Source organism: Carassius carassius, chromosome 42, assembly GCF_963082965.1.
Source record: "Carassius carassius chromosome 42, fCarCar2.1, whole genome shotgun sequence".
Lineage (NCBI taxonomy): Eukaryota > Metazoa > Chordata > Actinopteri > Cypriniformes > Cyprinidae > Carassius > Carassius carassius.
The window spans coordinates 23,505,389-23,519,846 of record NC_081796.1 but is presented as its reverse complement, the minus strand read 5'-3'; the positions used below and the strand labels follow the sequence as shown (position 1 = coordinate 23,519,846).

The 14,458-nt window shown below is 36.2% G+C and overlaps 1 protein-coding gene across 1 annotated transcript; it reads right to left on the bottom strand.

Moving 5' to 3' along the window:
• Window positions 1–4,728: 4,728 nt before the first annotated feature.
• Window positions 4,729–12,931, bottom strand: rmc1 (regulator of MON1-CCZ1). Its single transcript, XM_059535193.1, has 20 exons — window positions 12,748–12,931; window positions 12,087–12,163; window positions 11,560–11,644; window positions 11,414–11,470; window positions 10,850–10,936; window positions 10,597–10,737; window positions 10,341–10,444; window positions 10,082–10,171; window positions 9,900–10,005; window positions 9,280–9,388; window positions 9,155–9,199; window positions 9,011–9,064; window positions 8,409–8,537; window positions 8,157–8,263; window positions 7,953–8,072; window positions 7,761–7,838; window positions 6,119–6,223; window positions 5,906–5,974; window positions 5,278–5,503; window positions 4,729–5,115 (listed from the first exon to the last, which is right to left on the bottom strand). The coding sequence occupies exons 1-20, from the start codon at window positions 12,844–12,846 to the stop codon at window positions 5,036–5,038; spliced, it is 1,968 nt and encodes a 655-aa protein (XP_059391176.1). The 5' UTR covers window positions 12,847–12,931; the 3' UTR covers window positions 4,729–5,035.
• Window positions 12,932–14,458: the final 1,527 nt, after the last annotated feature.

The window sequence follows — 14,458 nt, the reverse complement described above, 5'->3', positions numbered from 1 at the left end:
ATACTCCAGAATGTTATGAAGAGTGATCAGATGAATTGCATAGTTCTTCTTTGCCATGAAAATTAACTTAATCCCAAAAAAAACTTTCCACTGCATTTCATTGCTGTCATTAAAGGACCTGCTGAGATCATTTCAGTAATCGTCTTGTTAACTCAGGTGAGAATGTTGACGAGCACAAGGCTGGAGATCATTATGTCAGGCTGATTGGGTTAGAATGGCAGACTTGACATGTTAAAAGGAGGGTGATGCTTGAAATCATTGTTCTTCCATTGTTAACCATGGTGACCCGCAAAGAAACGCGTGCAGCCATCATTGCGTTGCATAAAAATGGCTTCACAGGCAAGGATATTGTGGCTACTAAGATTGCACCTAAATCAACAATTTATAGGATCATCAAGAACTTCAAGGAAAGAGGTTCAATTCTTGTAAAGAAGGCTTCAGGGCATCCAAGAAAGTCCAGCAAGCGCCAGAATCGTCTCCTAAAGAGGATTCAGCTGGGGATCGGAGTGCCACCAGTGCAGAGCTTGCTCAGGAATGGCAGCAGGCAGGTGTGAGCGCATCTGCACGCACAGTGAGGCCAAGACTTCTGGAAGATGGCCCGGTGTCAAGAAGGGCAGCAAAGAAGCCACTTCTCTCCAAAAAAAAAACATCAGGGACAGATTGATCTTCTACAGAAAGTATAGTGAATGGACTGCTGAGGACTGGGGCAAAGTCATATTCTCCGATGAAGCCCCTTTCCGATTGTTTGGGGCATCTGGAAAAAGGCTTGTCCGGAGAAGAAAAGGTGAGCGCTACCATCAGTCCTGTGTCATGCCAACAGTAAAGCATCCTGACACCATTAATGTGTGGGGTTGCTTCTCATCCAAGCGAGTGGGCTCACTCACAATTCTGCCCAAAAACTCAGCCATGAATAAAGAATGGTACCAAAACACCCTCAAACAGCAACTTCTTCCAACAATCCAACAACAGTTTGGTGAAGAACAATGCATTTTCCAGCACGATGGAGCACCGTGCCATAAGGCAAAAGTGATAACTAAGTGGCTCGGGGACCAGAATGTTGAAATTTTGGGTCCATGGCCTGGAAACTCCCCAGATCTTAATCCCATTGAGAACTTGTGGTCAATCCTCAAGAGGCGGGGGGATAAACAAAAACCCACTAATTCTGACAAACTCCAAGAAGTGATTATGAAAGAATGGGTTGCTATCAGTCAGGATTTGGCCCAGAAGTTGATTGAGAGCATGCCCAGTCGAACTGCAGAGGTCCTGAAAAAGAAGGGCCAACACTGCAAATACTGACTCTTGGCATAAATGTCATGTTATTGTCGATAAAAGCCTTTGAAACGTATGAAGTGCTTGTAGGGCTGCAACTAACGATTATTTTGATAATCGATTAATCTGTCGATTATTTTTTACGATTAATCGATTAATCGGTTTATGTACTTATATTTTAGTTTTTTCCATTTTTTCCCCAAGTAAATTATTAATAAATGGTCTTTATCATTCAGCATAGATTTAAGAGATTTTAACCATTTTGCACTGTCATATCCTCATCAAAAATATACCTGGAGTTGTTTTATTGTGTTAGTAATCCTTTGTCGAACTCTTCTGCAATCAGAACACTGACCCATACTCTAGCAAATTTCACAAGGAGATTTCAAATAATGTTTTCACCATGGCAGTCCTTAGAGCTCCTAAAGTAGTTTAACATCCCGAACAAAGCTTATTAAGGAATCTTTCAGAACATATTTTCACGAAGAATAAGGATAAAACAGAATAAAATTGCAGTGCATTGTATTTTATTATTTACTGGGAAAAAGCTTTATAGCTTTTGCTGTGAAATTGTAAACAATCCTTCAAAAAAAGTGCCAATGGCATGAAACCTGAATGGAACTCACAATTTAAAGTAAAATCCATCAGAAGGTTGTCCAGAAAAAAAAATAGGACACACACAAAAAACCTGCTGTGTGAAAAAGAGCAGTGAATAATACTTAGAAAAAAAGTGCATTTCAAATATCTACATTTACCTCTCTCATTCAGTCATAATTAGGCTGCACGACTGAATTTTGAACTGGTAAACGACAAACTGATCACAGAACATGTTTGTAAAGCTTTAAATGTTAACTGTTAAAAAGCAATGTTATCAGCTTTTACGACTAAACATTTGCAAACAACATTGTACTGGAGAATCTGCACAAATGAAAGTCTTAGGGGCCGTTCACAAATCGCGCCTAAAAACGCGTGGAAAACGCTAGGCGCACCGCTTTCTCCTTCTTTCCAAAGCGCTCGCGCAGAAGCGCCCCTGAGGCGTCTGCCTTTGCTAAGCAACCATGACGTGCTCTCTCCTTGAAGAAGCGGAAACTTCAGCAAAGGATAAATGGATTTGCAGCTCAAAAAATCGCTTGCAGTAGCTCTACTACTAAATTTATTTCAAAATGGAAATCCATATACAACTATGATCAGCTGTTCCTTTCATCTTGACTGAGCTTTTAAGGTTGTTACGGGAAAGTATGAAGCTGATTGGTTAGTTCTAGTTCTAATTCACATGACCCGCGGTGCGGTTGCTGCATTCTGAAAAGTTGAAATGTTTTTAACTCGATGCGGTGCGGTGTTGGAAATAACGAACTTGAGAGCGCAAAAGATGCGATATGTGAACGTCCCCTTAAACAGTGCAGTAGTGCAGAGTTTACAGGTTACTCTTCTTTTTTAAAGGCTCAATGTAAAGTACTCCCACATCACGCTGAATGCTGCAGACATGGCTGCAGAGACGCTGTTCGGGAAGCACGTGACATAAAACAAGGCCAGCTATTGGCTATTCGCTACTTCTCCTGTTGTACTGGCTGAGTAAAACCTCCGGTGGCTCATTACTGCCACACTTTGGTCACCGCAGATTTGAAATATGCACGAAATGAGCCTGCTCACGGCAAATAAAAGTTATTTAGCAACGAATCGATGACTAAATTAGTTGACAACTATTTTAATAATCAATTTTAATCGATTAAATCGATTCGTTGTTTCAGCTCTAAGTGCTTGTAATTATATTTCAGTACATCACAGAAACAACTGAAACAAAGATCTAAAAGCAGTTTAGCAGCAAACCTTTTGAAAACTAGTATTTATGTAATTCTCAAAACTTTTGGCCACGACTGTACATTTATAAATCGATACTTATTTCTTTCTTACCTTGGCATTAAATTCCTCAACACTAGTTAAGACTGCTGTGACTGTTTCTAATACACCGGCGGAGGATATAAAGTATATTGTTTATTTTTCTTTTGCAGTAAACAGTAAAATGTTGTCATTACCATTAATCACCACTAGGGCTGCACCGATACCACTTTTTCCAGTACTCGCCCAAAACCGATACTTTTATTTTTGGTACTTGCCGATAGTATGATTAGTTCAGCTTCTGAAATCTAGAAATGTGAAAAGGGTACATTGCCAGAAGTCATTCGTTTAGACAAAGCATAAAAGGAATTCTGTAATTTAGGGTACATTTCTTATCAGGAAAATAAAAACCAATATGCTTTCTCAATACACCAACTGTTGGTTTCCGTTGATATATTTCATTAGTGTCACTTCTCTGCTAGTTGCCAAGCTTATTAATTTTGATATTAAGAACTTATTTTTTTACTGTATTTTTGGAGAACGTCAACTATGTTACTTTGTGGGTTGACGGGTAATCTAGTTGACAGTTTTACCATTGTGACTCATGATTATCAATGGCAGGACTTTTCTGGACACCCAAATGTCATTGATCAGGTTGATCTCAAATTATATTTATTTAAATAGAAGTCATTAAAATATTACAAACCATAACAATTAACCCAATGCTCAATTTATATACTCCTTGTCAATAAGTCATTGGAGATCATATATAGAAAAAAATTAAGATTATGTTTATACATTAAGATAATGTTTACCATAATGTGCTCAAAATGTCCACTGCAGAAGAAAGTGACATCACATGATGCAGATAAAATCGTTTTATTATGAACCATATTCTGGTTTTCAAGGGAGTCTTTGATTAGCAACATAGATGAGAGAATTTTTGTGGACATGAGAGGAATTAAATATTTTCTTATTTAAAAGAAAATGAAATTTAAGGTATTTAGATTGTAGATTATATAGATAACTTTGATTTTTTTTTTATTATTCATTATGTTAAGCTAAAAAACTACAATGGACAAAGGCATTTTCAAGCAAACCAAAAAAAGTTTACTTTCTTAATGGATAAAATTTCTAAGGAAAACTGGTTAACACTTTAGTATAGAGACAAATTCTCACTATTAACTAGTTGCTCATTAGCATTAACATATTATTATCATATTGGCTGTTTATTAGCACTTATAAAGCACATATTCTGCTGCATGACCGAATTAAACGTTTCTAATCCTTGCCAATACCTAAACTAAACAACTACCTTATTAACTATTAATAAGCAGGAATTTGCGGGTTTATTGAGACAAATGTTTGAGAATCGAACTTTAAAATAAAACATGACCAAAAACTGTTATAAAAAACATTGACCCACAGGCAATGCATAAGTTACATTCAGCACAGAGAAGCATCTTATTACCGATCCCAGATATCTGTGGTTCAAAGGGCTGAATCATTTCCGTGGATAATCATCATGCCAAAAATGATGAACCTAAAACAATCGCCTTGATTTGTTCCAGTGCTTGGCCCAATCATTCATTTCTTTTTTTGTAAATAATCTCACAAAGCATATTACATATTTGTACATATTATATTTATTATATATACACTATAAAAGCTTTTTAAAATATATACATGATCAGCTTTCATACATACAGACCATTTAGTTAAGCACTTTCGATGTGGCCATATTATTAATTCTCCATTTAGATCCTGTTCCTGCTAAAACCATCTGAACTTCATGGCAAACATGCATACAAGATGGTAAAGTGTCTCTTTTAAGTCTCTTGTAATGTGAGCTTAATTTGGTTTTCATTTTGCTCAAAGCAATACCGTTTCCTCCTGGTTAAACCATCGTTCCAGCTGCTACTGTAGGCTTTCATGCCGTGGCTTGTTTCATCAAAGCGTTCTCTCCAAACACTTGCTTAAAGTAGGCCACATGCTCCTCACAGTGCTCTCCTGAAACAGGAAGATGATATCAGAGGAAGTCCACTCATGTGCTGACGTTTCTGCTCCAAGTCAATGAGAATGAAGTATATCTCTACACCCTGGTTTGTTTGATTTTGATGTTCAGCACATTTCATGGACATAAACTCCTTTTCATTCGTCAAAATCACCTACCTTGGTTGAAACCAGGATTTCCACGCAATCGCATATTCCTCTGCTCGAAGAAGCGGAAGATGGTGTAGAACAACATAGTGTCGTTTGTTTGGCGCGCGGCGTCCAGAAACTTCCGAGCAGAGATGTTATCGTGGGCGCCGACGCTTCGAATGAAACGCAGAGCGCCTAAAACCTGCTGCTTGGACAGAAGAACCTCCACGATCTCATCATTAGCAGTGGAGAGCCTCTGAAAAACACACACAAACCCACGCATGGATCACTTGAGATCAGCAAAGGCAAAATGAAGCTTAAAGGGTTAGTTCACCCGAGAATGAAAATCCGTCCATCTTCTACTCACCCTGAAGCATCCTAGGTGTATGTGACTTTCTTCTTTCAGAATAATCCAATCGGAGTTATATTAAAAATTGTCCTTGCACGTCCAATGTGTGTTACGCAAGTGTTTGTTGTCAACAGTTCAGAAGACGTGAAATAAAGTGCGCGCATCTGTAATAAAACGTCTCTCACACGGCTCCAGGGGGTGAAGCTTCGAGGGCGAGTAGAAGATGTACAAATTTTCATTCTTGGGTGAACTAACCCTTTAAATCATCTGCACTGAACATGCATGTGAGTGTAAAGCAGTTTTTCGTACCTTCAGCATGTCTAGAGAGAGCTGGTGGGCAGGTGGATATGTGCTCTCCAGAGACAGCAGCAAACAAGCCTAGAAGCACAAAAAACATGAGTCAGCCACATCAAGAAGTTCTAACTGAAGCAAAGCGTCATCGGTTTTTACAGACAAGAGGAATGAATGTACATAAAGGAATGTTCTAGTGTAAGAAAATGAGTTACAATAACTTAAGCTCACCAGTGGTTTGGAGTCGCTGAGGACGTGATACTGAAGAAACTGGTGCAGCATGTAGAAGAGGTTGTGCTGGACCAGAGTTTTGATGACTAGCTCATACAAATAGTGCTGGAAAGATCAGAACAACGACGAGAAGAGTCACTGTATACTGCATACAACACAACTTCTTTAGTAAATAATGCAAACGTAACATTAAATACTCGAACCCAACACTATAAAAAGAAAAGAAATCAAGCTTTATATATATAAATATTAAACATTTTATGAATTCTAAGCCTAATATTACTTATCAAAATATAATTGCTCACATGTAACGCATTAAGGCAGGAACCTCATCCCTTAATACAATCATAGTATTTTTTCATGTTTTTTAAATGGGCTTTTATTTTTACATTTTCAGTTTTCATTTTAATATTACTTTTAAGTTTCAGTCAATTTCTAAATGTTCTTTCGTCATTTTCACTAGTTTCAGTTTTTTAATCTTTATTTATATTTTAGTACTTCAGTATTTAGTTAACTGACGATGCTACATTTTTAATGTTCATTTAAGTTTTACATCTAATATTTATATTCATTTTATTTCAGCTTCATTTCAATTAATGACATTTTTGTAATTGTTTTGACTAAACATATATAGTTATTAAATATTTACGTGTTTTACTTGATGACACTTACATCAATTTTTTTTTATAGTAATGGGAAGATCAGATCATTTGACTAATACTCTAGTTCGATCTGGTTCATCAGAATGAACTAATCTCTATTCCAAGTCATTTTGTTCTTTTGACTGGCTTAAAATTATATATTTTTTAACAGCCAAATTTCCCAAACCCATGCAGGGTTTGTAAAATTAACGTAGACCACAGTTTATAGATCTGACTAGATATTCATTTATTTATAAAAATTGTTTGTCCCATTGCACTAACTCTCTCTCCACTTTACCCCACACCGTCCTACAAATGAAGTCTAAAAAGCTCATAAACAAAGTTTGCTGCCTTAAGTCAAGTTCAGTCATAACTGCACTGAAACTCACGCAGTTAGTGTATGTCACTCTATATGTGAATAATCTTCTAAATGTCAGGCAACAAATTAATTTTCCTATGAAGTGCAATGCTGGAGGCCACAGCAAAGATTATCATCAGTTACTGTAGACGCTCAAAGCAGAATGTGTCTAAGCAACCAAAACGCCTAGCAAAACACCCAACAAGCCCCAACACCTGGGTCAGGGGAAGGTGAACCCGGGACACAATTTACAGTTACACCAGAGCTTACCACTGGAGTGAATGGTTAAGATATACCAACCTGAGACTACTACCTACGATTATTGTTTTGCAATTTTAACATATTATGTTAATCACACACGTGTCATTTATTATTTAGATGAGTTTGTTTCTTCATCAGATTTAGAGAAATCTAGCATTGCATCACTTGCTCACCAATGGATCCTCTGCAGTGAATGGGTGCCGTCAGAATGAATGTTTGGACTCTCTTTCTGACGGCACCCATTCACTACAGAGGATCCACTGGTGTGCAAGTGATGCAATGCTACATTTCTCTAAATCTGATGAAGAAACAAACTCGCCTACATCTGGGATGGCCTGAAAGACGCATACATTTTCCAGAAATATTCATTTTTAGTTCATACCTGGACAGGGATCTGAAACTGGTTAAGAGAACGAATGTACTCCATAAGAACTGCAATTATGAACTTATGCATCACTCCCTGTTCAAAGAAGACAATTTACAGCATTAGAATAAGAAACAACAATATTGGAGACTTGCAGAACATGCATATTTTTAAATAAAGCAATTGCATCCAAATACAACGCTTGTTTACCTTCTTCTCAGTGAAGTCAGACAGCACGTGTGTGTACATGTCAGACTGGTCTATCACCGCCTGGGTCCGGACGGGCCTTTTAGAAGAAGTGCTTGAGCGACTGGGCCCTGTTTCCATAGCCTGAGGAGAGAGAAAAACTGAAAATATAAACATTTCTATTTACATATATAGAAAATGCAGTGTAATAAAACAATCTGTACTGACCGCAGTATACGCTTGCTCTGCATCCAGGTACTCTTTGTACACTTGGTTGAGTTTATCAAACACTGTTGCCACCACAGACAGATTCCCTTTATCTCCTTCTGTAAGCACTGAAGAACAAGACATTCGTCATTAAACATAATCCTAATATCTAATATACTACAATCATCATATCTTACTATAACTCTATTGTAGATATTGTTTTGCAGGGTTATTTTAGAAAGCATTTTCATTATAGAGCGCTCTGCTGCTTACTTTGCAAGCATACAGACAAGATGACCATTTTGCAGTCTCGTCTCCGCAACAGGAAGTCCATGAGTTTGCCTTTATCCAGCAGGAGTTTCAATGTGGGCTGGAGCTTCACCTGGAGGTACCACAGATATCCTGACAAACAGAGAACATATGTGACCCTGGACCACAAAATCAGCCTTAAGTGTCAATTTTTGAGCTGCATTAATAAGATTTTCACTGATGTATGTTTATTAGGATTGAACAACATTAGGCCGAGATACAACTATTTGAAAATCTGGGATCTGAGGGTGCAAAAAAATCTAAATATTGAGAAAATCGCCTTTGAAGTTGTCCATAATTCATATTACTAATCAAAAATTACGTTTTGATATATTTACGGTAGGAAATTTACTAAATATCTTCATGGAACATGATCTTTACTTAATATCCTAATGATTTTTGGCATAAAAGAAAAATCAATAATTCTAACCCATTGACTGTTTTGTTTGGCTGATGCTAAAAATATACCCCAGCGACTTAAGACTGGTTTTGTGCTCCAGGGTCACAAATAATCATTCTCCATCATGCCAGATTTTATTTCATCTGTGTGTTGTTTAGTAAAGTACCTTCGCTGGCACTGATGATGATATCCGGTTGGAAAACACTCCAGGAAGATGAGTCTTGAATGTAAAGGAAAAGTTTGAAAAGGGCAAGTACATATGGTATAGTTCACATATGAACATAAGTTAGGATATCCTTTGTAAGGATACAAAGTTCACAGGGCACTGGGGCCTGACTTGGAGCAGCCGCAGGTCCTGTAAGGGTGTGGAAAGAAAGATTATGTTCCTTACACTCTCAGAGAAGCATTAATTAAAAACAATGAATTACATGTCACCTGTGAGATGGATCTTGTAGGGGTTGATGGACTGGGCAGGAAGCACAGGCTGATGCACATTTAATGCACCATCTGATTCCCTCAGTTTTATATCATAAATGAGTGAAGACTGAAATACAATAAGGCAAGCATTTCAAACAAATGCAGAGCAGATCAGACCTTTATTTTAAGCAGGTTTGCTGATAAGAGTATATCATGCTTTCACATATTTTTTTAGGGATGCACTTTATTGGTACAAATATTTTAGAGATTTTTTATATTTATTTCTGCATGCTCATTTCCCATAATTTCACATGTGGATTACATCTGACGTCATTTACCATTAAGTTCTTCTTTAAAAACGCTTACGTTGTTAAATGTAATCTTCATCAAATCTCAAAATGAATATGTTTTTATATAGGACTTTATAAAGCTGCAATGAATTATTTATGTTTTTTAATGTATTCAGACAAAATAATGATTGATATCAACTTGAATTTTAATATCGGCGCATCCATATTATTCAAAATAAAATAATGAGAATGCCAGAGGATTAGCAGAGCAGACTGTTAGAGACTAGCTCTTGTCATGAACTCCACAAATGTGTTGATATCATGTGACTGACAACTTGTTAAACTCACCTGTGAGCTCTGATGGTGCACCACAACTAGGTTATCCACCACGTTCAGGGCAAACATGCCCGTGGTGTTTAGTTTGAGCACATGAGTCTTCCTACACGTGCCTTCTCTACAGTTAAAAGAAAGAAGAATCGCTCAAAAATAGTGCAGGACGCTTTTATTGGACAGTAAGTTATCTGTTGTACCTAGGCAGATGATAGAGGACCACCTCTGCTCCAGGACTGTTGGTGGCTCTGGAGTGATGCTTCAGATACATCACATAGAGCTGATCATAACTACAGGAGAGAGAGAGAGAGAGAGAGAATATACTGGGTTTCACAGTTGCTTTTTCACACATTATTGCAATTTATTTCATAAACTATTAACCAACATATTATCTGCAGAATACATTTGTTCAGAGTTGGATGTCTAGTGTTGGCTCAGGTGTTCATACACACGTCTTACATTGTAGCCACAGCGATGTCACGTTCAGAGAGGCTGAGTTTGGCTGGTTTGGGCACCGCTGGCAGTTCAATCTCAAACTTGGACATCTTTGACATGTTCGCGCTCTAGAGAACATGATGTTAAGATTAGAGCAGTATGTGTTAAGATTTAACAGCCAAATATCAGAGCTACTGTTGCCCTCTTCTGGTTTAAGTCTGCAGATGCAAAACTCTTGGATGCTTTCAATCAACGTTAAAGAATAAGACATCGAACTCACCTTGAAAGCAAATGGCTGTAGCACATTACCCTGTACAGTGGTGGAAAGGAGAAGAACGGCCGTCTCTGGGCAATACATGTACCAGTTCACATTGATGCTCTGGCTCTTTAAGAGCTTCAGGGTTCGTTTATCTGGCAGCACCTGAAACAGAGGAAAAACAAGGATTCTGTTTACCTTTGGTAGAAAGAATGACTTATAAAAATAATAATTACTTCAATCAATTTACTGAACTGATGTAAGGGTGACACCTCACCTGATAGAATTCTATTCCCTGGTCAGTGACAAATACGATCTCATTCCAGTTGGTCCAACAAAACCCGAGAATACTGGCATTCTTTGTCTGCAAAAAAAATAAAAATAAATTTGAGGTCAGTACGATTCTTCAACAGAATTAATTCCTGTGATGCAAAGCTGAATTTTCAGCATCATTACTCAGATCTTCAAAGTCACATGATCCTTCAGAAATCATTCGAATATGACGCTCAAGAAACATTTATTATTATCATTAACAGTTGCTTAATAGTATTGTGGAAAGCAAGATTAGCCTTTTTCATGATTCTTCGCTAAATACGAAGCTCAAAGTTTTCAAAACACAAGTCATTTGAAATATAGAATTATAGAAATCGTTTGTAACGTTATGAATTTTTGTTACTGTCACTTTTTACCAATTTAATGCATCCTTGCTGAATAAAATTATTTTAATTTTCACTGAATAAAATCTTTCTGCCTTTGAACTTTTTATTTATAGTTTATGCATAAATACATACATTAATTATTTAATTAATCATAGCCAATCTCTTTTTGTTTAGGGATGTACCTTGCACTCATGGGAAAATTCCAAGTGTGGATAGTCAGGAATGAAATTCATAAAATCCTAAAAAAGAGAAAGAAAGAAATTTACTTAAAGAGAACCAGTGCACAGCAATTGCATTTACTGAGATAGCAACCATCACTGATACTTACAACTGATTTTGTAGTGCGCTGCACAGCTAAGATTTTGTTCCCCAATGAGAATTTGATACACTTTACCTCTCCTTTGTCATCCATTCTGTCAAACAAAATAGTGTTTTAGAATGTTTGCCAATTTTGTTATTGTTATATATATGTATATAAACTATTTTTAAGTAACTTAAATAAAGCTGACATGAAATACAAATATTAGATGGAAGCCTTAAACTTCAAAAAAAAAAAAAAAAACTAAACATTTGAAACAAAAGATTTTTATTTCAATCATTTAATGTAAATAAAAGTTAAACTTGCATACTAAAATGACTAAAACTAAAACTGAAATAAAAATAAATTTAACCTAAATATACATTTAAAATAACAATAATAATATAATACAAGTTAAAAAAGTAAATTAAATTACTAGAAAGACAATTCAAAGTATTAACAAATACTATACAAATTATAAACTATATAAAAAACTGAGTGATCTTTAAATGATGCATGTAGGATATAGATGCATGAAAGTCTTCTAGGGGTCTTACCTGAAAGCCACGGAGCTCTTGTCATCTGGCCCTTTAACCACGACTCCTGTGGCCCCTCCAGATCGTACTGCAAACACCTGCAAACACACAAAACACAACTATTACACTCAGAAAGCATAATTTATAATGGCAGATGACCACTAAACATATTGTAAATAACGTTACATATGAATATAATATTAATTCAAGTCCATAGTATATACTGTAGAAAAGTATCATCTGATACCAAGCCACAGTACTTTTTGATATATGAACAATGACACGGTCACCAAATTTTATCCCATCTAGCATAAATCATAGTGAATAAAACACGCGAAAGAAAGTTATTGCAAATAATAGGGTTACATTCATATCGAGTTAACATGCATCTAAATATAATTTCATTCATAAATAAAGGCTAATCTAATTATGTATTTAACGCATTAAAATGTCATCTACTTAATGTTACATGCATTGAATTTGAAGACCTCTGCACAGGATACCTCACGTGCCACTCTAAGCAAGCATGATTTATCTACGTCTATATTATGACTTCGACAGCGACACCATTCAAAATGCACCTGTGTTGTCCAAAAAATGGACACATTTTGAAACAACGTCATTATATCGTTTTATAATGTCATACAGTTATTATACGTCAAATTATTAAACGTGTCCTCACCTGTTTATTCGCCTCGTCGAAAAACACATTGTTAACGCTCGATGCGTTCTCAAACTGCACGGGGTTTTCACTGAGCTCTAGATAATATTCGTCACTCATATTGTTTTATAAAGAGTCGTTTATTCCGCTGCGCTGCGTTTTTACTTCAGCTAGTGTTTCCACTTCCGCGTTCGTCGTCATGTGATGCTCCAGCGGTCATGTGACCTCTTCACATTTTATTTTATTTATTTATTTTTAGTTATATCACATACAAGTACAAGTAGAAGGCACTTATAAGGCAATGTTTACAACTCTAAATTAACTTTGATGTGACTTCAAATAACAAAAGTATGTCTGTTTTAATTCATTTAAAATTTTATTTTTAATTTTTTTAGAAAAAAACGTAAGTTCCTTATAAGTTGTATAAATTATTCCTTTATTATATATCTATATATAATATAGATAAAATTAATGTTAATGGTGATTAAAAATCTTTATTCTAAAAAGAAAGAGTTGTTTTTTAAAAGAATTAGTAAATTTTAATTCATTCAAGCCAAAATAAAAAAGCGATTCTAATCGCATCGCGAGTTGGAACGTGTAACGTGAATTTACTTTATTTTCGCATAGAATCATTTTTATACAAATGCGAGCAAAGCAGTCATTTCATTTTGTCGTTCACAAAACCAGCGCTGCGTTTTTAAAAAGCAGTTTGTCCGATTCATTGTCTCAGTTTAAAAAAAAATGCATCTCTTCGGTCCATGAAATTAGAAAGCGATCATGTTCAGTTCAGTCTGTTTTCATGGTTTTCATCGATGATTGTCGCAGCAGACGACCTGAGCTCTGGAGAACAGCTCAGCAGCAGGTGACACTGAATACACAACACTGTCCAGGGCCCTGTGATAAAGTCTTCTGTGGTGTATAGTCCACCCAGATAAACTTCACCGTAAATTTTAGTGACGGCGGGGTAGAAGGAACTCCACAGCTTTATAATTATATTAATTATTTTGACACTTAATTATATTATTGTATTAATAATAACAATAAAAGTATGTTTGATTTAATAATAACAATAAAAGTATGTTTGATTAAAAAAAGTAAAATTAATATGCATATATATATATATATATATATATATATATATATATATATATATATATGTGTGTGTGTGTGTGTGTGTGTGTGTGTGTGTGTGTGTGTGTGTGTGTGTGTGTGTGTGTGTGTGTGTGCGTGTGTGTGTGTGTGTGTGTGTGGAATTATATATGGAGTTATATACATAACAAAAAAGTGTGAAACAACTGAAAATATGTCATATTCTAGGTTCTTCAAAGTAGCCACCTTTTGCTTTGATTACTGCTTTGCACACTCTTGGCATTCTCTTGATGAGCTTCAAGAGGTAGTCACCTGAAATGGTCTTCCAACAGTCTTGAAGGAGTTCCCCGAGAGATGCTTAGCACTTGTTGGCCCTTTTGCCTTCTGTCTGCGGTCCAGCTCACCCCTAAACCATCTCGATTGGGTTCAGGTCCGGTGACTGTGGAGGCCAGGTCATCTGGCGCAGCACCCCATCACTCTCCTTCTTGGTCAAATAGCCCTTGATGCCTTCAGTGTGACTCTAGTCTCACATAGTCATGAAAATAAAGAAAACTCTTTGAATGAGAAGGTGTGTCCAAACTTATATATATATATATATATATATATATATATATATATATATATATATATGAATGTATGTTAT

Coding starts and splice junctions, on each gene's coding strand:
- rmc1 (XM_059535193.1), bottom strand. CDS start 12,846: ATGAGTGACGAATATTATCTAGAGCTCAGTGAAAACCCCGTGCAGTTT. Junction 11,645..12,086: donor AAGAGCTCCGTGGCTTTCAG/GTAAGACCCCTA, acceptor TTTGTTTGACAG/AATGGATGACAAAGGAGAGG. Junction 7,839..7,952: donor CTGACTTCACTGAGAAGAAG/GTAAACAAGCGT, acceptor TTCTTTGAACAG/GGAGTGATGCATAAGTTCAT.